Source organism: Pelobates fuscus, chromosome 1, assembly GCF_036172605.1.
Source record: "Pelobates fuscus isolate aPelFus1 chromosome 1, aPelFus1.pri, whole genome shotgun sequence".
In the NCBI taxonomy this organism is placed as follows: domain Eukaryota; kingdom Metazoa; phylum Chordata; class Amphibia; order Anura; family Pelobatidae; genus Pelobates; species Pelobates fuscus.
This window is the reverse complement of record NC_086317.1, coordinates 376,897,434-376,920,626: the sequence shown is the minus strand read 5'-3', so window position 1 is coordinate 376,920,626 and position 23,193 is coordinate 376,897,434. Positions and strand designations below refer to the sequence as shown.

Below are 23,193 nucleotides of genomic sequence, written 5' to 3'. Positions count from 1 at the left end.
TCAAACATATGTTGCAAATTGTGTGAAACTGTTTAGAGCAGGGCTCGAGTCCTGCAGGAACGCGTGGGAACGGTGTTCCTGCACTTTTTTCACAGGAGGAACGCCGTTCCCCCTGCAGGCACTCAGGGGGCGGCAAAAAATGCCGCCCCCAAATTCCCTGTGTTCTCCCTGTCATGGGGGGGCCACCTGCTGGACTCCCCCCCCCCCCCGGCGGGCTGCTCACTCCCTGTCACACGCGGCGAGGGAGCTGTGTCCTCTCTGCTCCCTTTCGCCGCGCGCCGTTTTCTGATGCAGGGAGCCGGAATATGACGTCATATTCCGGCTCGGAATATGACGTCATATTCCGGCTCCCTGCATCAGTAGACAACCCACGCGGCGAGAGGGAGCAGAGAGGACACAGCTCCCTCGCCGCGTGTGACAGGGAGAGAGCAGCCCGCCGGGGGGCAATCAGGTGCCCCCCCCATGACAGGGAGAGAGCAGCCCGCCTCAATGCAGCCCCACTGGACCCCAGGGGCCCATCCATGCCAGCTTTCCTAAAAGGTAGGGAGGCTGGGTGGGTGGGAGGGAAATGTTAATTTTAATAATTTGTATATATATATATATATATATGTATGTCTGTGTGTATGTGTTTATTTCTGTTAGTGTATGTGTGTGTGTATGTCTGTTAGTGTGTATGTATGTTAGTGTATGTGTATGTGTGTGTTTATTTCTGTTAGTGTATGTGTGTGTGTATGTCTGTTAGTGTGTGTGTGTGTGTGTGTGTATGTCTGTTGGTGTGTGTATGTATGTGTGTGTATGCAGTGTAGGCTAAGTAATTTATATAAATATTTTGATTAACAATCATATAATGCATGGTAAAAATATAGCTTATTAGAACAAAGTATGCAATTTAGATATAAACAGGTAGAACAGATTTGATGATTTACAGAAACCTCCTAAAAGGAGCCAACACTCCAAGCTCTTAAAGCACTACAACTCGCTTGCTTCCCTTGTATTTGGAGGATTTAAAAAGTATTACTTTTTTTTTTTTTTTTTAAGAGTTGAGGTAAAGAGAAATCTTCACTTTTATAAAACACATTTTTTTTTACACCATCCCAGATGTCAGTCAGACAGCTGACCGAGGTTTACTGCCCCACTCCCTTTAGACTATAGTTTATATCGGATGTGGTGGTCTGAGACGATCTTGGTGCTTCCATTCATACACTTGTAATACAGTTTATTCGGAAATGTATGACAAACACACTACATTCACTAGACACACTGTACTCACTACACACACTACATTCACTATACACACGCTGCATTCATTATACACACTCTGCATTCATTAATTATACACACTGCACTCACTACACACTACATTCACTATACACACTCTGCATTCACTACAAACACACTACATTCATTATACACACTCTGCACTCAACTACAAGCACACTACATTCATTATACACAATGCATTCACTACAAACACACTGCACTTACTACAAACACACTACATTCATTATACACACTGCACTCACTACAAACACACTACATTCATTATACACACTGCACTCACTACAAACACACAACATTCATTATACACACTGCACTCACTACAAACACACAACATTCATTATACACACTCTGCACTCACTACAAACACACTACATTCATTATTCATACTCTGCATTCACTACAAACACACTACATTCATTATACATGCACTGCACTATATGAATAGGAGTGTAATTTTTATTTTTTTTATCTTTTAAGGGGGCGGGAATCTTGGGTGAGTTCCCACACTTTTTCCCCCAGGACTTGACCCCTGGTTTAGAGGTATCATGAATCAAAGTTGTTAATCTACCCATTTCCACTACCTCCTTGGTCTTGCAAATTAGGACAGCTACCTGCATCAATCACAGCTAAAGCCATTCTTGTAGATAGGGCAATCTTGGCTAACATCTTATTTTGAGCTCTTGTGATAGTATCTATAGGTTTAGATAATACCCAAATCCATGGATCTATGTGGATATTGGTTTAGTGTAGATGTGAAACTAGATTTCCTACTTGGTGCCAGAACAGAGTTATTCAAGGGCAATGCCACCATAGGTGGGTGTAAGTAAATTGAAGTTCGCAATTTTTCCTGCAGGTATCTAAAAGGAGTTTGTGCATTTTGAAGAGTCTCAATAAAGTTAAATCACATTTTAGGAGGGTTCTATAATCTTGCTCTTTATGATTTCCACATATATTTAGTGTATATTAAGCTTGACAAATTTCTTACCAGAGATCTCTGTTGGTGTCCATATGTCCCTCTCCCATGCTGACATATATAATAGACAAGTTGAGATATTATGGGTAATTATGAAAGTGTATATGAACGAAATGTGGCTATGCTGTATAGGGATATTTAAACAGTTTTTTGTATTCAGTGTGTTTTGGTAATTGTGGATATTTTAGAGTATTACGAAAACTGCGAATTTGGATATATCTAAAGAAATTTAAATTAGTGAATGGAATTGTGACAAACTCCCCTTTTCAAGTGAGATTGCTCCTGGAGGAGCCTGATTACCAGCCTCCTGCCCACAGACAATGGGCCCTGCAGGGAAACCTGTAAAAGACTATCAAACTTGACTAACGTTAGCACTGATTCTCTGGAACTGTTTTGGGCATGGGGCAATGTTTGCGGTCGGTCAAATAAGAGACTTCCATTAAAAATTTGAACCCCTCCGCTGATCTGGGTGATTTTTGGATATGTTGTTCACTCAGATCAGTGCTATCCGGGGATATGTTATGTTTTGGGGTACTTTCTGAACTTTGTGAAAATGTGTTTTTTGTGCCTGGAGATAATGGAGTTACTTACATGACTTTACTTAATTATCTCCTAAGCAGAGGGGAGGGATCATGTACTGTACATGGGCGTGTCACAGACTGTATGTTTGTTCTGATTGGTTTATGTCCTTTGTGTTCCTGTGCCCCATCAGGTCCAAAGGGTGTTCCTCTGGCCTGGAAAAATTTATAAAAGGCCAGTGTGTCCCATTAAACTTCAGATTCCTGCTTCAACTGCCAAACTGTGTGTCGTCCAGTTATTGGAGGGAAAGAAGATTTGCTCCTGTTTCTGCTGTTCCAGCTTGCAGGAGATTCAACGGGGAAAGTCCTTGTAAGGACTAGAGCTAATTCCCCATTCGGTTCCAGAGTTCCCAGGACTGAGTGTCGTCCAGTGCCTGGAGGTATCAGAGCTCCAGGAAGGAGATGGCGGTTCCAGGGCCCTAGTCAAGCTACGGCGACTGAGGGCAAGAAGTGCTGCGGTTTGTCCCCTGGTCCAGCTAGGAAGCGGTCCTTTGCGGTACCCAGTCGGGATGCCAGGTGATCCGTTACAGGAACTGTTTGGGCAACATCTACACAAGTCACGCCCAAATATGCTATGTTCAAAGCCAATTAATCTTTTCATCCTCAAAGGAACATGTAATTGTTGAATTTGCCAGCTGAGTAGGGTGAAATAATTAAGAAAGTGTGTAAACCCAGACCCCCAAGATTTGGTAGTAACATACTCTCAGCCTCTTCCCTGCCGAAATTAAATTTGGATTAAAGCGGTTTAGGATCTTTGAGCAGGATTGGTAGTTTGGTACAAATAAAGTTAGGAAGGATGTTACATTTAACCAAGGCTATACGTCCAATCCAGGAAATGGATAGCTTATGCCATGCCTCTATATCTTCTTCAACCCCAAGTATGAGGGGAGTATAATTTAGCAGATAAGTTTGAGACCAGAAGGTAAAAGAACGCATAGATACTGTACATGGGTATCGGAGACACAGTATACCGTTGAGGTGGTCCGGAACTTCTAGGGATAGGGCTTCCATTTTATAAATATATTTCTCTTATATCCAGAGAGCTAAGAACCCTGCAGTCTTATATTCCTGGCCTCGAATATTAAGACTGGAAATAGAAGGATAATCGCAAAACAATTGTAGCAATAGTTCTAGAGAGAGGGCACATAGAAGGTAGGATAATTGGCAACCTTGTCGTGTACCATTGTATATATTAAAAGACGGTGTGGTAGAATGGGGCATAAAGAGGTTAGCTGTTGGTTTGGGACATATACAAAAGAGAACATTTAGGAATTGCTCAGGAAAACCAAATTTGTGCTGGTTAGCAAAGGCCAAAGGAGCTTAAATGCTTTCTCTGCATCTAGAGAAAACAAAAGGATTGGGATGCGATGATGATTAGCATAACATAAGGTCGAACGTCCCGGACTTTTTTTATGCATGGATGATTTAATCGCTTCCATGATTTTTTCAGAATAATTTCCCCTGATGTGAGGTAGCTGCTTCAATTTGCAGTGAGGGGAGTGTAATTGCTCTGTTTACGTTTACATTTATATTTAACCCCTTAAGACCGGAGGGCGTACTATTACGTCCTTTTAAAAGCGGCTCTAAACGCCGCCGGACGTAATAGTACGCCCTCCGGTTTTTAGTAACTTACCCGGTCGCTGGCGGTCCCACGCCGGCGATCGCGGTTCGGGGGACTCCCAGGGAGCCCCCCGCGGCACGTCCGCCCTCCAGGGGCCCTCCCGGCCATGTGAGAGTGAGGTCCTTGCGAGGACCTCACAATCACATGGCCGGTATAGCTGCCTGCTGCATTGCAGTAATGACAGTTGGTCCCCCTGCTGGCTGAAAATCAAATATTTTTTTTTTTAAAACAGTGTAAAAATAAATAAATTATATACTTAGATCATATATATATATTATATATATATGATCTAAGTATATATATATACACATATACACACATACACATACACCGTCTAGGTGTATTTTAATATTAATATATATATAATTATATATATATATTAATATCAAATTACACGTAGACTGATACTGATTAAATATATATATAATTATTGTTATATATATTTATAAATAATATAAAAAAAATTAATATGTAAATACGTAAAAAAATTAAATAAAAAAAATAATTAAAAATAAAATATTATAAAATATATAGATGTGTTTTATTTCGTTCTAACTGTATTCTGATATTAATATATATATATTTATATCAAAATACACTTATAACGAAATAATATATATATCTATATACATAAATATATACGTATATATCACTATATATATACCTATATATAAATAAAAATATTAAAAAAAATATATATATATATATACGTATATATACACATATGTATATATATACATATATTAATTCTACACATATATTTATGTAATAATTTTACATAATTAGGTATCCTAATTAATTACAATTAGCGGGACCTGCCTGACCACCCATGCCGAAAGTATAGGGAATTTAATTTGCTAGCACTATATTTAACCCTATAACTTTCCAAGACACCATAAAACCTGTACATGGGGGGTACTGTTTTACTCGGGAGACTTCGCTGAACACAAATATTAGTGTTTCAAAACAGTAAAATGTATTACAACCATGATATCGCCAGTAAAAGTGACGTTTTTTGCATTTTTCACGCACAAACAGCACTTACAGGGACGATATTATTGCTGCAATACTTTTTACTGTTTTGAAACACAAATATTTGTGTTCAGCGAAGTCTCCTGAGTACAACAGTACCCCTCATGTACAGGTTTTATGGTGTTTTCAAAAATTACAGCGTCAAATATAAGGGTTGTGTTTAATTTTTTTCACATTAAAATTCGCCAGATTGCTTACGTTGCCTTTATGACCCTATGGTAGCCCAAGAATGAAAATTACCCCTATGATGGCATACCATTTGCAATAGTAGACAACCAAAGGTATTGCAAATGGGGTATGTCCAGTCTTTTTTAGTAGCCACTTAGTCACAAACACTGGCCAAAATTGGCGTTTTTTGCATTTTTCACACACAAACAAATACAAACGCTAACTTTGGCCAGTGTTTGTGACCAAATGGCTACTAAAAAAGACTGGACATCGCTTATTTGCAATACCTTGGGTCGTCTACTATTGCAAATGGTATGCCATTATGGGTGTAAATTTATTTCCTGGGCTACTATACAGTCTCAAAGGCAACGTAACCAATCTGGCGAATTTCAATTTCAAATGTAACACGCTATATTTGACCCTGTAACTTCCCAAAACACCATAAAACCTGTACATAGGGGGTACTGTTTTACACGTGAGACTTTGCTGAATACAAATATGTGTATTTTATTGCAGTAAAAGCAAACAGTATTATGACATTGACAGTTAAAATGTCATGAAGAACGAAAAAAATAAAAAAAAAATCTTATTTTCTCCCATTTTTTTCATATTAAATTATGTTTCATAGCTAAATATTTGATATTAAATGAAAGCCCTGTTTCCCCTGAATAAAATGATATATAATAAGGGGGGGTGCATTTAATATGAAAGAGGTGAATTACGGTTGGACAGACATATAGCGCAAATGCCAGGTTTTGTTTACGTTTTGTTTCGTTCACAACTTGTACATTTGGCTGCGGTGTTAAGGGGTTAAAGTAACACTATAGGATCAGGTACCCAAACATGTATTCCTGATGCTAAAGTGTTAAAGGAACACTATATTTAGCTAAAGTAATTTAGGTGACTAAAGCAGTTTTAGTGTATAGATCATTCCCCTGCAATTTCACTGCTCAATTCACTGTCATTTAGGAGTTAAATCACTTTGTTTCTGTTTATGCAGCCCTAGCCACACCTCCCCTGGCTATAATTGACAGAGCCTGCATGAAAAAAAAACTGGTTTCACTTTCAAACAGATGTAATTTACCTTAAATAATTGTATCTCAATCTCTAAATTGAACTTTAATCCCATATAGGAGGCTCTTGCAGGGTCTAGCAAGCTATTAACATAGCAGTGGATAAGAAAATCTTAATTAAACAGAACTTGCAATAAAAGCCTAAATAGGGCTCTCTTTACAGGAAGTGTTTATGGAAGGCTGTGCAAGTCACATGCAGGGAGGTGTGACTAGGGTTCATAAACAAAGGGATTTAACTCCTAAATGGCAGAGGATTGAGCAGTGAGGCTGCAGGGTCAACTGGCTTTGCCTCACCTTGCCCTCTTAGAAAGGGTTAAAAAAAACTCACCTCATTTCCACCTGTCCATGGGCCTGCAGGCGCTGCTCCTCCCCCACCCCCCCATCCGCCTCTTGGCTGACATAATCAGAATAAATGGTCTCAGATGACCTTGGCTGAGATCATCAAGGTGGCAGGGTGGAGGAAATGCCAGCCTGGCCAATCAGCACCTCCTCATGGAGATGCATTGAATCAATGTAGATGCTGAAGGTCAGTGACTGTGCAGCACTGCCCCAGGAAGCAACTCCAGTAGCCAACTGAGGAGTGGCCACCGTAGGTGTCCCTAGGCTGTAATGTAAACACTGCCTTTTCTCTGGAAAAACAAAACCGGGTTTAGTACAAAAAGCCTGCAAGGATTGATTATACTCACCAGAACAACTACAACAAGGTGTAGTTGTTCTGGTGATTAGTGTCCCTTTAAGATTTTTCAAATGTGATCATAATCCAGTTCAAACAAAGCCAGTGCACACATTGCAAAGTAAGAGAAATAGACACATTGTGTAGTTGCTCCTTTTCTCTGAATGCATTCTCTATGCTGACTGTTAAATGCCAAAAACATCAGCTTATAACAATGATTGCCATAGAGCTACATGCAGTTGCCTGCTAATATCTCAAACACATATTTGTAAAATATTGAGATATGTTAACATAAAATATTTAAAATTATGGTAATAATTCCCCTTTAATTTGATACAGGCATCAAACCTGGCAATCTACCCTCCCTGATATGTCTCTCTTCCTTTAACGTTTTTTTTTTTTAACTTCACTTTCTCTTCGATTGTACGTTCATTTGACCAATGTTCTGTCCACCTCATATTTCTGAGCACTTTAATTTGTTGATTATTTCCGGTTTTATATATTAAATGAAACATTTGAAACATTGTAAAGCCCTTTGCAATATATTGCTGGTATATAAATGATCTATATTATTAATAATAATAATAATAACTAGCTAATTTCCAACCAATAGTCAGAAGTTCGAAGATTGATTTTGCAAAGGTGCAGACTGGCATCTAGTCCATATTTACCGATATCCATGACTGAACACACAGATGGTAACATGACATGTCATTGTGAGTCATTATAGAACGTGGACAACATTTGATTCATCAGCCAAGGTAAGAGCAGTGAAATGGTAAGGGATTTGTATATGGCAGGCTTCCAATGCTTGGCGATTGGGAAAGAGGTGAGGTTGTGGGGATGTGCAAATGGTGAAAGAAATAAGTGGGGAAGAGACAGAAGTGGACAGAGAGATGGAATGGAAGGCACAAGTTGGGAAAATATACAAAAAGTGGAAGGATGTGACAGTTGCAGGAGTGAGGGAATGTGAAGACCAGTAAGGTAAAATTATATTCAGAACCACAAAAATACTTGCAAAACGCAACTATATTTCTCTGTTCACACACACTACACATTCTAACTACATTCACACACAGACATGCACACAAATAAAGCAGTCTTTGTTTAGTTGGTCATGTAATAAAATGTATTTAGACAGTCAGAGGGGCTGAAGCTAAATATTTTGAACACGGAAACATGGAGGGGCTTGATCCTAAGCCACCTTGCTCTGCAACCTCAACAATAATTGTGTGAAAATGTGGTAAACTACCCAAAGCCCAAATACCCTAGGTTCACCTCTGGGTAAATGTGTGATTCACCCAAAGAGCGTATACAGAGGTATAAAACCAGAACCGTCAACTGTGAACTAAATTTTCATCTTTGATGTCTTTTCAATACTTTAAGGAGGATTTCCAGTATTTGTAAGTTGGACAAATAATTTTTTTTTTTTTAAAAAATGCACATTTTCTTAAGTTAAAAAGCACAGACCAATGGTTTAGACATATTCATGTAATGTGTTATGAATCAAATCCACTGTGGGGCTATTTTCCTTCACAGTTATATTATGCAGCTATTTTGCAAAGAACTCTATTTCCATTTTCTGCCTGCTGTGTTTGCATTATGTTAATGATTTTTCACATAATAACCTATGATGATTTGTTATTAATGTACCAAAGAATGATTTAATTACTACACAATTAACTGCTGGTACTGAAAACATTTTAGAGAAAATGCACCAGACAAGGATAAACAACCGTTCCTGAAATTATTAGCTTATATGCAATCTAAGGAAATATCAGTGCCCTTGATGCTTAAAATAGGATCTTCACTTAGAGGAAACACTAACTTTGAAATCACTGGGATCAGCAATGGTGCATTTCTGGGGCGTCACATGAGTATAAAAAACAATTCTTGGTGTTGTTCTAAAGGATCTAATTATGCTACCGAAAGTTCTGCCTTTGATGATTTCATTAAAACCCAATCTCACTGGGTTACAAGAGGACAAACTTAGAATACAGGCACAATAAAGATCCCATTTGGAACATTAGCCTCTGGATATCAATAGCTCACTATGTGCTTTGATAGCTCAATGAAAACATTACTTATGGTAAAAATAAAAAAAGCTTTTGTTATAAGTATTCCCCATACTGTCCCACCTCTTGCTTTCTTTTTTTCTGACTTTTCCTTTTAACATATTTTCACTCTTTCGATGAACCATATTTACGTCACCATTTTTATTTTAGCTTATTATAATGGTTTGTAGATTAATCTTTATGAATCAATAAATAGCCTTTAAAAGATTGTGCAAACTCAGAATTATAATTCAAATTATCAATATGCCATTTATTTTATCCAAACAAAATTAAACACTAAATAAAGACAAACTGTAATTTTGCTTCTCACATATTTATTTCATTATCACATTTGTTAAAAAAAGCCCAAACTTTCAGAAACTCATATTTACCTGATCTCCTTTACATAGATTTATTTACACATACTCACTGGCAGCTACTATGTGGATGGCATGTGCAATGATAGGACAATTAGCAATACACAAAACAGAACACAATACAAAAAAAAAAAAAAACAAGGTGCCACGGCCATGGAAATTACGCAGACTTACCCCAATGCACATCAATTACTAGAGTTACGACCACAATACAAAATGATTATACATGCATAACATTGTGCTTTGTTTTTTTTGTGCTTAGCGATGATCTGAACTCTGCATTAAATAAAAAAATAAAAAAAATAAAAAAACTAATAAAGAACACATAAATAGCTGCAACAATGGAGTTCCAATATCCCCAATATTTGGATTCACTCTGAAACGTCTGTGCAATAAATCTAAAGCAACATGCTCACCAGTGGTTATACTGGACATATATTTGATGACTATTAAGAACAGCAGATATAAAAATTTACTAAATATACACCTGCATCCAATGACTCGTTTAAAACATGTGTTTATTTAAATGTAATGTCAATCTCCAGCTGATAGGATGCCCCAAACCAGAAAAGTCCATGGTTGAGTTCTTGACCATCATAAAAAAATTAAAGCTTATTGAACCAGTTTTTGAAGATCTACTTCCTCATAAAAACAAACAAAAAAAACTGTAAAACACATTTGAGTTTACTTTACTTTCTTTTTAAAACAAATTTTGTGAATGATTGCCTATTGCATGTCTTAAAAAGGAAGTATTTTGGAAAACTGTTCAGCAGATAAGGGATATATAGTTTGTATGTGCATTATGTAAGCCTCTTTCATCCCTTAAAGGAACATGCTGCTGTTCCCATGTGAGAATTTAGTATTCAATTCTTTGGATTTCCGCAACAAAGCTTTCTTCTGGGCATCATCGAAACGGTTGACTTGAAGGTCTTGGTCTCTGTCAAATGCTCTTCTCTCCTGTGGCTTATTTTTATCGTCCTCTGCTTTCCTCTTCAACTTTTTTCGATGAAGGTCTAGCAGTGAGTGAGATCGCTTGGAGTCCTAAAAGAAATGTTTTATTTTTAAGTCCTTGTGCTAAAATGTAATTACAAGTAAATAAGCCATCATATCAGATCAATATACATTTTAAAAATACATTTGATAATGTTGGCCACAAGTGTTCATTTTTAGTACTCTATATTGTATGTGGTTTTTAAACTAGAAATGCTGCATGATCTGTGCTTTTATCCCTTTATTTAATATTTAAAGGAACACTATAGTGACACGAATACAAACATGTATTCCTGACACTATAGTCCTGAAGTGGCTGTTTAGTTTACGCCCCCCTCGCCCCCTTGGTTCTCAGTAAAAAGTAGTTTTCACCCATCTTTTCTCCTAAGCCACACTGTTCTTGTCGCAGCTGGCCCTGCTTCAATGGCTGAGATCATCAATCTTGTTGATCTCAGACAATCCAATGCTTTTCCATAGGCAAAACACAGCGCTCCCTGACAATCAGCATCTTCTCATAGAGATGCATGGAGCCAATGCATCTCTATGGGGAACATTCAGAGTTTCCATGCAGAGCGTGGAGAAGCTGAGCGTAGGTTAGAAAGCCCCCATAGTGGCCATCTGAGTGACTGCACCTAGGAGTGTTATTAGGCAGCAATATGAAAAGGCAGCATTTACAACAGAACCACTACATTAAAGGGACAATATAGTCACCTAAACAACTTCACTTAATGAAGCAGTTTTTTTTTGTATAGACCATGCCTCTGGAGTCTCACTGTGTAATTCCCTGCCATTTAGGAGTTAAATATCTGACAGCCATTTTGGTGTCAAGAAGGAATTTTTTCCTAGTTTGTTGCAAAATTGGAAGCAACTCAGACTAGGTTTTTTTTTGTCTTCTTTTGGATCAACAGCAAAGACATATGTGAGGAAGGCTGAACTTGATGGACGCAAGTCTCTTTTCAGCTATGTAACTTTGTTTCTGTTTATGCAGCCCTAGCCACACCTCCCCTGGCTGTGACTGACACAGTCTGCATGGAAACGAAATGGTTACATTTTCAATCAGATATAACTTACTTTAAAAGTTTTTATATCCTGCTATGTAAATCGAACTTTAATCACACAGAGGAGGCTCCTTCAGTGTCTATAAAGCTATCAACAGAGCAGGAGATAAGAAATTCCATTTTAAACTGAATTTGCAATAAATGAAGTATAAACATTAGATGACTCTTTGCAGGTAGTGTTTAGAAAGGCTGTGTAAGTCACATGCAATGAGGTGTAACGAATAATGCATAAACAAAGTGATTTAACTCCTAAATGGTAAATACTTGAGCAGTGAGACTGCAGGAGCATTAACTCTACACCAAAACTGCTTTAATACACTAAAGCTGTTTTGATGACTGTAGTGTCCCTTAATGCTGCAGCAAGTGTCCTATTAAGCCCTGTACATTCCTCCCGCCCTAAAAGTGACGTCTTGAAGTAAAATAATAAGTGTCATAGATTGCCTTGGTCTAGCCTAAACCTGAGCACATCTTAGTGTGATTTTGCAATGAGGATGAGAAATCTGAACATTTAACCCAGACCCATACGAAGAAGACAAATACCAGAAGACATAGAAAAACATAGAAAATGTCTTCGTTCTTGGCAATAATATTAATTCAATGAGGGAGAGGATTTTGGACAAGTTATAGTTTAGGGTTAAAATAATGCAATAACATTTATTTATAAAAAAAAAATTATTCTTACATTTATTTCCTTCAATTGAACACTTACATTATAAGTTGATACTTGACCTGCCAGTCGTTTATCTCTTTCTGACAGCGGTGCTTTCTCTTCCTCTTTACTGCTGGACACTTTGGCTTCTTGTTTTTCCTAGGAAACAAAAACACATCAAGAAAATAAGTTAAAGTTATGAGGGACAGAGTGACCCAGCCAGCAAAATTTCACCAATTATTAAAATGAGCTTTCCGGACTGAAGATGTTTAGGGCAATATATATACACGCACATCATTCCTGCTACAGAGCTTAAATAATGAGACAGGCCTCTGAAGATGAAATCAACTGATCAAGTGTAAATATAAAGCTACCAATCGTGACTGTCATCTGGTTTGGAGTTTCATTTGTGTATGATCTTTTCCCCCCAATTACATGAAGTCTAGCCCTGCCTGGTTGACTGATGAAAAGAGAGCACGTTTTACAGGATTCTAATGGGCACCAACTTGATCCTATTCCTAATTTGTGTATGTTTAAGCAATATACATACAGAAGAACAGCTATTTGAATTGTCTAGCAAAATGTATTTTGCTCAGCAAATCATTTATTGTATGGATTTTGGCTTCTATGCACAAATTAGACAATACAAAGCAAGGAATTACAAGTAAATTCTCAATTCCCCCCAAAAATAAAATAATTACAATTACAATGCTTTTGTTTACTTTTGATCACAACAAAAGAAAATAGTATTTCAAATACTACCTAGGGAATAATGGCAGTGAAAAATACATCTATTGTTTAGTATATCACATACCGTATATACTCTAGTATAAGCCGAGCTTTTCAGCACTTTTTTTATGCTGAAAAAGCCCCCCTCAGCTTATACTCGAGTCAGGGTCTGTATTATGGCAACTTACATTGCCATAATACAAACCAGGACCGCCAGGCTCATTACAAGCCCGGCGGTCCTGGGGGGGCGGCAGCAAGCTGTTACTTACCTTCCCAGCAGCTCCCTTCATCTCCCTGTGTAAATCTCACGAGTCCTGCGGCCGTCAGAGCTTTTCCACGGGTTACCATGGCAACGCTCCGCGTGGCACGCAGAACGCAAGATTTACACAGGAAGATGAAGGGAGCTCCTGAAATGGTAAGTAACAGCTTGCTGATGGCCCCCACACTGCTCAGTACATACCACTGGACCACCAGGGTCCCCCTCCCTGGCCAGGTAACAAGCAGGGAGGGGGGACAAAACCAAACCAAAACATATAAATATTAAAAATAAATGTAAAATAATTTTGCACAAATTATATCCCTTCAGAAACACACACACTACACAAACACTCTGCATTATATACACACACTGTAAATAAATATTCAATTAATGTAATTTTATTGGGAGCTAATTTTATTTAGAGATTTACCAGTAGCTGCTGCATTTCCCACCCTAGGCTTATACTCGAGTCAATAAGTTTTCCCATTTTTTTGTGGTAACATTAGGTGCCTCGGCTTATATTCGAGTATATACGGTAATTGGTTTACTGTCATGTCGCATCCAGCCAAGGAGTAACTGATCATGTATTAAGATATATGGTGGTATCAGGTAGACCATTTTGTACCCCCACTGAGGTTTCTAATCTTGTGAAAGCTTAATAAACTTTAAGTTGAAAACCAAAAAAAATATAATTTCTCAAATTTACCTTTGCTTTTCTTTCCCGGTCTGCTGGGGTATCTGTCCAAATTGTTCTATCTCCTGATTTTTCATTTGTTTTCCTCTTGAAACTCCTAGGACCAAGTCCAAAAGAAGTCATCTCTGGGGGGAGTTCTGTCATCCATGACTCTCTGGAAATTTTCTTAGACCCATCCTAAGATATAAAGCACAGGCGCGTTAAACAAAATGTAATTTAAATCTGGTAATCTAAACAGTTTAAGGAATGCACACACAAAAACTGAATGCAACTGTTAGCTTTTAAATTGAAGAGTATTCTAGCCAGAGAAACAAAATCCTATTCGTTGATTTTAATGATGACTTTAACTCTTGACATATCAAATACATTTCCCATATGAATCATGCTCTACCCATTGTTTCTTTTTTTGTTTCTTTTTGAGCAACTGACATAATAAAGTTACTATGGAAACAATATCGTGTTAGAAAGATGTCCATTATGTTGCTTACATTAGGCAAGTTTGTCAATAAGGTTAAGGTGTTGACGCAGAGAAATCTATTTTCTCTCTCAATTCTCCAATTCCCTGCTGTTAGAAAAGTGATCATGCCTGCATTGTTTTTTTTATTATACCATTTGGTATTACCAATTGCAGTACTCCAACAGTAAGAAATCTTGCAGGATAGGAAAACAAAACTCCCGATCAAACCTTGGCAGCAGTTACTAATGGGTAGCTCCTAGACATGTGCAAATATTCGTTCTGAATGGCCTGCAAGAATAAAATGCCTTTTAATCCATACACGGACTAATCGATTTGTCCAAGTTTTACCTGAATAGCCTTAAGGAAAATCTACCTGAGGAGTCTTACAGCAGGAGGTATGGAAAGGTGAGAATTGCCTGAACCTGTCCTTCATGGGCGCCGCCATCATCCTCCTGCTGCTCCTCTTCAGCTTCTAGTTCTTTAGCTGCCAGGAGCTGACGTCAGTGCTGTAATCTCGCAGATGCGCTAGAGTATAGCACTGAGGTCTATGGAGGATCTTGGGAGGCTGCAAGATCCTCCATAGAAAATGTAATGGCTGGGGGAAATTACATGGTTGTCTTAGTATGTCTTTTAACTGGGGTGGGTTCTCAGTAAAATTCCAACACAGTAAAAAAGAGTATCTCATAAAGATCTTCTTATCTTTATGAAATACTCATTGTGGGGAGCGGGGTTAACAGTGCCTCTTCAAGACTCCTCAGGTAAATCTTGCTTGGGTGGATCGCTCATCCGTACATAAAATTACACAAAATGTCATTAAATTTGCACATTTTTAGTAGCTCCTGCTCATCACAGAAAGGACTGGAAAAAGAACTCTTGCATAAGTATATTTAGTACTGATCATACTCAGAATTTCTGTATATTTGGCACCTAATTGGGAAAGGTTCATTATGTTACTGGAGCTTAGTACTAGTTTTTTTTTTACCCTTTTACCTAAGATCTAAACCATTTAGAGCTGTGCCTCCAATTACATGTATAGCTGGAGGATTACTCATTAGTTAACGCTGCCACAGTTTGACCAGAAAATGTATATTTTTCATAACGATTAATAACCAAGGCAGCATTGTGCTACCACTCCTCTTCTATGGGTTAGATAGGGAGTTGGTGGTCTTTATAATAAATATGCCACAGATCTGTTTCCTGTCCTTTTTGCTGGAAGGGGGGGGGGAGGGAGGGGACTACACAAAAAGAAATTGTGAATGTTTTATGTAAGCGATAGTATCCCTTCTATTTGCCCAGTAAACAAGCATGAATAGTTTACGGTGTTAAGGAATACTGCAAATGTAAGTGTATTATATGTATGAGGGCACTCTGGCATTGCTTTCAGGAAAATACACAGGGCACTACGGGTGTTAGACTGAATTACATTTCTGTGCCTTGTTGTGCCCTGACATTAACGAGATGCAACCCAAAAACATAATTAATATTTCTAACTTTAAGTTAGCTATTGTGTGGTTAAAGAGCAAGGAAGGGACAGTTCCATTTTATTGCTGTGACAGTTATTAATCAGAAAGATAAATACTCGGTATGGATATTATTTACTATTCGTGTAACACAGTTTCTTAATTCTAATATCTATGTTACAACATGTCTTCTCATTCCTACAGCATTAAGTACTAGCGGAGAAGAGCATTCTGAACACTTTGTGCTATTACAGGAGGGTTGCATAACAAATATTTACATCCTATAAATATACATATCTACATCGGAGTTCCCAAAATCTTACATCATCATTTCCAGTTAGTTTTTGTTTCATTTTCCAAGCCCTGCGTTCAATATCCTCAGCAACACTGGATGTAACAGGCCTTCCAGTAGGGACTGGCCCAATGATATGTTCATCTCCGCTGCTCTCTACCTGCGAACAAAGGACAAACTTCAGATCATGTGACAAAGAACATGTTAATGGTGTTACAGTCTTTCCATGGAATTTCATGCAGAATCACTTCAGTCTGAATACTAATTAATACAATTAGATACAATGTTGTTGTGTTTTTTTTTTTTTTTTTAAAGGGCAGGGAAAAGGGACAAGTGGTTCTATTTCCTAATACAGTACAGACCAGCACTTTCCATGCTCTGTCTTGCAGTTTTCTTTACATGCTACACTTAAGATTTTTTCCCCCGTCTTTCATTTATTATTTTTTTGTAGTGATTTGTGAACACTGATTTTCTAGCCTATATAATATGAAAAATCTGCATTCATGGGGAAATTTGCTCATATTTTTGTTTTCATGTTTACATTCCTCCCTAGTAATCTTCACTTTAGGTTTTGTGCGTCTAGGAGTGTGTATGAAAGCTGCTAGCTGTGTATACCAACAGCTGCTAGCCATTACCCAGTATGGTTAGTGTGTGCACTACACAGGCCTACAGTGTGTCAAATTATCATTATAGCTGCTGCTATTTTAATGTAGGTAGATGCACTACATCAGGTGATAAAACTATACTGATTGGCAGCTTATCATTGGTTTTAGTAACACACGGCCAATTCACTCCTAGGTCAACAAATATATTTTTGAATTAGAAAAACAAAACATTGATAAATTTGATAAAGTTCTAATATAAGATCCAATCCTATATATATTTTTTCTATTAGAAATCTGAGAGATTCATGGTTACCCTAGACTTCCAAATGTTTTATATAATAGTGAATTGTTAGACTGGGATTGGACCTACACCGATTCTCATAAATGCAACTTAATGTTTTATGGCTTTTTTTTTTTTTTTTTTGGATTGTGATATATAGCTAAAGCTATAGATAATTAATATGAATGTATATTAATGCTGTATTAATGGAAATTTTGTATAACAATTGTGAATATGATATACATGTATTAAGAAAAAAATTATAAATAAAATATAAAAGAAAAAAGAAAAACAAAACATTAAATAACTCACAACTTTGAAGAGTTTGTAAACAGCAGTAATGAAAGACTACAAAATTCACTGAGAAAATTGTTCAATTTAGGGAGAAGACTGTCAGTATATTTACCAATGGGCAGAATTAGGTTTGATGAACATTTTGAGCTCTCATCAAAATTAGTATTGAGGACACTTTCTATAATTTGATGTCCTTAAGCATCCTTCATCTAATATAGCGATGTTCTAGTACGGAGTGGGAGCGTTCATTTTATATCCTGCCTCACAGGTTTATTTCATGTTAAGCCAGACTAGAGGTAGTACTTTCTCAGTTGCTGCAGCTTCCAGATCTGTCAGAAAGGGAGCGGAGTGGAACAGAACTCTGCAATCCAAAGTGACAGATAAATTAGCATTTCTCTTACATTCCCGCACAGGGAACCAGTCCAAACTGTTTCAAATGTGCAGAACATAACAGATTCCATTAAAGATACAGAATCACATTTAACAAAATGAGTATAAAAAAAGATGTATCATTTAAAAATAATAAAACATGCTACCTTCACAATGTATGCAGTAATTCAGTTAGAATTGTTTTGGTCAAACTTTAAAAATGCTAGTCAGTTTGCTCAGTGCCCAAAAACTCTTTGCAACATAATCTCTATGACGAGCTGTACTAGATATGGTTCTTACAGTGTCCCTTTAAGCAGCTCTGGCTTTAAACCAAGCTGCACAAAATAATCTGTAAACTAGGCTGTGTCAGCATCAGTACCATAAATGCACTGCGATGCTCCAGCTACTCAATACCTTGCCCAACCAAATGCCAGCGCTGTTTTCTTTCATTTTAAGTTTTTCCACAAGTGATCCATGCTCGTTGTGGGGTTTGGCATGCTGGTTGTCCCCATTAGAGCACCTTACAGCAGGACTGGACAGTGATGCAATAAAATACAGTGTGATCACAGTAGGCCTGACCAAGCTGACATTAGTCTTTTGTCAAGGGTTCCCAGATCCACCAGTGTTATCCTGAAAATATCTAAATTATTATTCTAAAGGTCATGACCATTTCATCTTACTGAAGTAGTTATAGTACAAAGACTTTGTCCCTGCAGCCTTTTTTGTAACTGACTTGTAAGCCCTTCCCTTCCCTCCCTCCCTACAGAAATGAAGCTCAAGCATTCCATAATTTATATGTGGCATAGCATACAATCACATCTGAAAGAGTTTTAAATATTGGGTCAGATTCTACGGTCATCTACAACAGCAGGCAAGTTAAGTTGAGTCTGACCAAAAATTGCTGCTCATCCAAATAAAAAAGTGAAACTTCTCACCCAAAAATCAATATACATAATTTATTTTAAAAAAAAAATAATAATAATAATAATAATAATATGTAAGAGGATCTGCCACCCCTCCCCCCAAAACCCTACCCAATTATTTCAGTACTTCATAAAGATAAAATCCTTCTGAAATAATCCCATTGACTGCGCTGAAAACAGAAATTTTTCCTTACCGTAAATTCTTTTTTTCTTAATATGGTGGCAGTACCAGTGGGTTTTGCTCCTTCCTGTGGACAAGCATCTAACAAGCTTAATTAAATCAACAAAACCCCTCCCCCTTGCCCTATAAGAAGGGCTATCCGGCAAAACCAACCTCAGTAAGTAGCAAGAAAAATCCCAAATAGAACTCATACTGAATCAAGATAATGTAAAATAGAGGGAGGGAAGCTGTACTGCCACCATATTAAGAAAAAAAGAATTTACGGTAAGTAAAAATTTCAGTTTTTTCTGTCATATGGTGGCAGTACCAGTGGGATATAGCAAGATCCTTAACTAGGGTGGGTTCAATGTCACCGTAGGTCGCATCTTATACGCCTAAAAAGCAGTTTCAGAGGATGAGAACATCTCTAACCTGTAGAGCTTTATGAAAATGTGGAATGGAAGCCCAAGATGGTGCCTAACAGAAGGCCACTAGAAAAAACAAGTGTTCTTACTGGCCCAGAGGCAGCCAATACTCCAAGCGTCCTGAGAGAAGCCGGAACTTGAAGACCACCGGGAGAAAATGGCCAACCAACATACTCGCCTGAGTCAAATGAAACAAAAGAGTTGCAGGAATCACTGTATCCTTACACCTTTTATGGGAGGCTAACAAACAGAGGACCAGAATAACTGAGCTCTTCAGTCCTAGGAAAAGAGACATTACAAAGCTCCTTCAAGCTACACTTAGTACCAACCCGTAGGGAAAAAAAAATGTTTAGCGTGAAGAACCACCGTGTCCATGAGCAATACTGAAAAATCATCTGGGGATGAAAAACGACTGAAGCTCTCTGAACCTATTAGCCGATAAGATGGCCCCCAAGAAGGTGTCCTGGAGAAACAAAACTTGTAAGGGAAACCCTTTAACAGGATCGAACGGGTGTTAAAATTTTTTTTTAAAAAAATATATCAAAATTCAAGGACAAAAATACCAGGAAGGGAAAACAGAACTCTAGGAGGATGTCTGGACCTGGCAGATTACAAAAAACCTCAAGCTTAAAATCTGGATGTAAACTCTAAGAACAGCAGGATTCTCAGGCTTGAAGGCCTGTACCTCAAAGCAGAAAACGCCGAAGCCTGCCGAACAAAAAACCAGAAGACATTAAAGCAAGGGTTTTTAGACGAATGAAACACACCAGCAGGGGTGTTCCCAAAATCCCCCCAAAAAAATTCTTACCCTTATCAGAAAGTAGACCTTTAAACAGGATATATAGTTGCCAAGCAACATAGCCAAACAAATCTTCCCGCAGACCTAGATGACGAAGAAGAACCCTAGCCGTAGTCAGGCTATCAACCTGAAACTCTACAGAACCACTAGGGTAGATCCCTATACATCATGAGACCGATAGAGCTTTGAACGTTTGGGAATCAGAATCTTTATGCTCAGCATGGAATAAGAACCAGGATAAGGCTCCGATAGACCTAATTTTCTAAGACAACTAGAAAAAACGTAAGCGGAAGTAAGACACATTACAAAGAGAGTAATCCATCACCGAGGGACCTGTACTGAAACAGGAAGTGACTTGGTCGTTGAAAAGTTTGTCAACAGAGCCCTGGCTGGAACAACAATTTTCCACTCCAGAGAGTCAAATTACACGGACATAAGGACCAAACTTCCTAATTCCAAATACCCTCTCTGAGCTAGACGGCTATGTCAATCCCTCTGAAAGGAACTACCGAAATATCTACTAGATGAATTTGCACCTCAGCAAGATAACCGCATGCAGGAGAGAGAGAGAGCGCCTACACCGGTTCCTCCCTGCCGGTTGATGTACCAACCCTGTAGAAGAGTGCGCATGAAAATTTACAGCCTTCTGCCATATCTACGGAATGAAGAGATGAAGGGTGGCAATACACCTTAAAACCCCTGGAATCTGCGGATTTTCCCTTAATCATTACCACGAAACATGAAGGGGATTAAAAAAGAGCATCTGTAGCGATCCCCAACCAGAAAACATTAGACGGAAGACAGACTTCCTGAAATGAACTCTATCTAATTTGAAAATTGGATCCGCTACTACCAACACCCCTTCTTCTATGATCGGGGAGAGAAAACAGTGGGATTTCTTTTTTAACATGTTACGAGATCTAGGGACTCTTATGAATAGGCAATAGAATAAATGGATTGCTGGGGAAACGTCGGTCTCAGAAATTTTTCCCTCTGTACGCTCAGTCTAATCTCCAAAAATTAAAATATCGCCTTAATATACACAACAGTACTTCTTTAGACAGTACCGAGGTTACACGCTAATCACCTGCTACAAGTAACGGAATTTATTAGACCACTGCAATTTCTGAAACGACTGGGGCAGAGGTTAATCCTGTTCTGCAGTGTGTTGATGAAAAAACACCTACATTGTGTGTGTTCGTTAACCGTCCAAATTGCCAGAGATATCAGTAACCTATACTGAATCTTGTATGAACAGAAAGCATACCTACACAACCTATGCCATATACCAGGGTTACGCAACTCCTGTGGAGATGATATAGATACAGATATAGATATATGAGCTACTGTGAAGATGCCATCTCTATACCGTCTAATGAGCATACATCTCCTGGTAACTCATCCATAGAGAAACTAGTGAAGACATATACTGAGGCCCTGTCTTCCCAGTACCTCATACATAAGGCATATAGAGTATACCTATATCCCATAAACTAGTGAGGCTTTTTTTTTATTTTTTTTTTATAGAGTATATAAAAGGAAAAGAACCCCCCTAAAATAGCCTATAGTGGTTACTAAAGTTGAGACCACCCATCAACTCGACAGAGTATATAGTAGATGCATATACTAAGGCTGAGTCCTCAAGTAACTCCTAACAGAGCATGCACGGAGGTTGAGTTCTCATTCTTAACGAATACAGTGCATACAACTAATGAAGCGGAGGCCACACTTCAAACTCGGCATAGAGCATATAGTGGGTGCATCTACTAAGGTCGAGTGGATAACAAAACAATGCGACATAGAGCATCTAGTGGATACATCTAAAGAGGTTCTTGTCCTTATACAAGGACTTTATAGTGTGTACCCTACTGAGGCCGAGTCATCTTAGACACTCACACACAGAGCATATAGTGGGTACATATACTGTGCACAGCAACTCGTCATAGTGCCTATAGTGAGTGCATACACTGCTCACAGAACTTGTCATAGAACATATAGTGGTAACCTATACTGTTCACAGCAACACAACAGTGCATATAGAGAGAATATATACTGCTCATAGTAACTCGTCATAGAACATATAGTGATTACATATACTGTTCACAGCAACACGTCATAGTGCATATAGTGAGAATATATACTGCACATAGTAACACGTCATAGTGCATATAGTGAGAATATATACTGCTCATGGTAACTCGTCATAGAACATATAGTGAGAATATATACTGTTCACAGCAACACGTCGTAGTGCATATAGTGAGTATATATATACTGCTCATAGTAACTCGTCATAGAACATATAGTGATTACATATACTGTTCACAGCAACACGTCGTAGTGCATATATTGCATACATCTTCTGCACACAGCAAGTCGTCATGGTGCATATAGTGAGTACATATACTACTCACAGCAATTCGTCATAGTGCATATAGCGAGTACATATACTGCTCACAGCAATTCATCATAGTGCATATAGTGAGTATATATACTGCTCATAGTAACTCGTCATAGAACATATAGTGATTACATATACTGTTCACAGCAACACATCGTAGTGCATATATTGCATACATCTTCTGCACACAGCACTTCGTCATAGTGCATATAGTGAGTACATATACTGCTCACAGCAATTCGTCATAGTGCATATAGCGAGTACATATACTGCTCACAGCAATTCGTCATAGAGCATATAGAGAGTACCTATACTGCTCACAGCAATTCATCATAGTGCATAAAGTGGGTACATATACCGTCATCTTCGTCCTCTTCTTACCACGTGGCTTCACACTTTGCAAATGAAGTGTCTAAACTTTTACAGAGATCATTTTGAAGGAAAGATTAATTCACCTCACCTCAAAATGCCTCTGAACCGTGTGGGGGGTTGGTGACACGGCGTACCACTTCTGGCAAG

General features: G+C 38.2%; 1 protein-coding gene across 1 annotated transcript in view; it reads right to left on the bottom strand.

Annotated features, from left to right (window-relative positions):
- Positions 1-9,773: 9,773 nt before the first annotated feature.
- GPALPP1 (GPALPP motifs containing 1) overlaps positions 9,774-23,193 on the bottom strand; it is a 57,026-nt gene continuing 43,606 nt past the window's right edge. Inside the window, exons 5-8 of the mRNA XM_063444711.1 lie at positions 16,450-16,578; positions 14,222-14,386; positions 12,588-12,686; positions 9,774-10,871 (exon numbers count right to left, since the gene is read on the bottom strand). Coding sequence (XP_063300781.1) covers positions 10,653-10,871; positions 12,588-12,686; positions 14,222-14,386; positions 16,450-16,578 — 612 coding nt within the window. The 3' untranslated portion in view covers positions 9,774-10,652. The remainder of the gene's footprint in view (positions 10,872-12,587; positions 12,687-14,221; positions 14,387-16,449; positions 16,579-23,193) is intronic.